Genomic DNA, 2,099 nt, shown 5'->3' with positions numbered 1-2,099 from the left:
TTAACCTTTATACAACCCGTCAGTGCGGCTAACACACATTCATTAGCGCATTAAATGGGTGGTGAACATGTTTTGCTCTGTGTCGAGGCTACAACAGTGTTTCGCGTATTAAGTGCATTTTGTTCAGGTTAGATGTATCCATTTTGTCAGCAGCTTGTATAAATAACGTGGTGTCGATGCGTCCTGGTTAGATCCTCCATGCAGGCATTACTGTCATTGAAATGTTGAAGGATCATGTAATCCAGCCACATACACTCAGTTTCCAGTTCATTAAATAGACCCAGCTGAGATCAATGTAGTCTAATACACAGTCCTGCAGTGATTCCTACCTTCATGAAGGTCACAATGTTTTATGGACTTCTTGGAAGCTGTATTGCATTATACTGATTATATATTGTTTCAAATATCGTGTCTACTCTCACTGATATAAATGGACTAGATGGAATATTGAAAATTACATTTATGTATAATTCATCAGCAACTACAGCATCTAAACTCACCATGACCGTGGTAGGATTTATTACCGGGCTGTTGGTTGTACCAGAGTTTTAGCTAGGTGTACCTCATAAATATATATGTGTGTATATATATAACCGGACAGCATATGTATGGGCACACATTGTATTTTCCAGCCACATGTAGCCGGGATCATTGGGATGTTTTTTGTTGAAGGTTTGTCTGAACTAAACAAGATTTCTTTCGACCTTTCAGACGGTCAGGATGGCAGGCAGACGTATGGCCCTGAAGGCCATTGACTGGGTGGCGTTTGCTGAGCGGATTCCACCCAACCAGAAGAGCATGTTCAATGCACTAAAGACTCGCAGTGATACCATCGCTGCCAAGTGAGTTTGAGACCAACAACAGGGTTTAGACGGTCAACTTCAGTCTTAAAGCGCAGGACTTCTATCATGCTATTACACTGTCTAACAATACAATTGAATATTAATAGATTATTGCAGTAATTGCTGCTTGGTGTTGGATTTGTTTTCTTGCTAATAAGCAAACAGAATGAATCTGAGGAGACTTTTGGAGAACTCTGCTGCAACGTTAACTTTCATGCAGTGACACAGTGGCATATATCAGGGATACTAAACTTAAAGCTGGACCTTGTTTTCCCAAGGTCCTTTTGTAATGTTGTCAGATAGATAATATATATACATCTGTCAGTGGAGGAAAAAAAAACACTTTTAATGTTTTAATGGACTTACTTTGGTGATGCACAATTGCCTTTAAGGATTACATTGTAGTCAGTTAATACTGGCTTTGACACAAAAGAATGGGGAAAATAAGGTTGAATTACCAGAGTTATCCTTTAATTATCTTCTGCTCACCTGACTGAGAAGCTTTGGACAATCACATGTAAATGCATAAAAGAGCATCTGTACACTAGGATCTATTTATTTACAATGTGCAGGAGCTAAAGTCAGTATTTAATAAACTTGCAGTTTGCTTAGAAATAAAATAAAAGGTGCAGAAAAATACTGTAAATTAGTGCACCTACTATTTTATTTTTAGTTTCTTTCATGCATCTTATCAGGTCATTATCAGTAAATTAAATTGTTTCCCTTAGTCATCTATTTAAATTTTTAGCAACTCATGAACACATTTGCTAATTCTTGTTACATTTTTGTACTGATTTGATTATTTGCTTGCTGTACCTTAATTGACATCTGTTAAACTACACCGTCTCTCTTTATACAGGTTATCCTCCCTGCCCGAGGCTCCTGCAGCCATCGACTGGAGTTACTACAGGAGCGCAGTGGCCAAAGCCGGGCTGGTGGATGAGTTTGAGAAGAAGGTGAGCTTTACCTGACTAGTTTATTTGTAAAGGCATCAGCATTATGCGGTCTCTATGTGAAATGTGGTTTAAAAATCCCACTTTTGACGCTACATAGCAACTTCGAATTGTAGGTGGCATATCTTTATGGCTGCATCCAGTTGCGCTGAGACTTTTTAGGATCCAAATTAAAGCTGCAGTAGGTAACCTTTACAAAAATAACTTTGACACAGATAATCTGTGAAAATAAAATCTGGCTCCTTTTAGTGCTCATAATGGCACATACAAGAATCCACCAAGAAACAAAAAAACATAGAAACAA

General features: G+C 38.2%; 1 protein-coding gene across 1 annotated transcript in view; it reads left to right on the top strand.

The window, feature by feature from the left end:
• The window catches only part of LOC118326340 (ATP synthase subunit d, mitochondrial-like), a 3,757-nt gene that overhangs the window by 500 nt on the left and 1,158 nt on the right, over positions 1-2,099 (top strand). Inside the window, exons 2-3 of the mRNA XM_035659313.1 lie at positions 712-842; positions 1,702-1,798. Coding sequence (XP_035515206.1) covers positions 721-842; positions 1,702-1,798 — 219 coding nt within the window. The 5' untranslated portion in view covers positions 712-720. The remainder of the gene's footprint in view (positions 1-711; positions 843-1,701; positions 1,799-2,099) is intronic.

Source organism: Morone saxatilis, unplaced genomic scaffold (assembly GCF_004916995.1).
Source record: "Morone saxatilis isolate NCDOM2014 unplaced genomic scaffold, NCSU_SB_2.0 Contig17, whole genome shotgun sequence".
NCBI lineage: Eukaryota > Metazoa > Chordata > Actinopteri > Moronidae > Morone > Morone saxatilis.
This window is presented reverse-complemented; position numbering and strand designations above follow the sequence as displayed.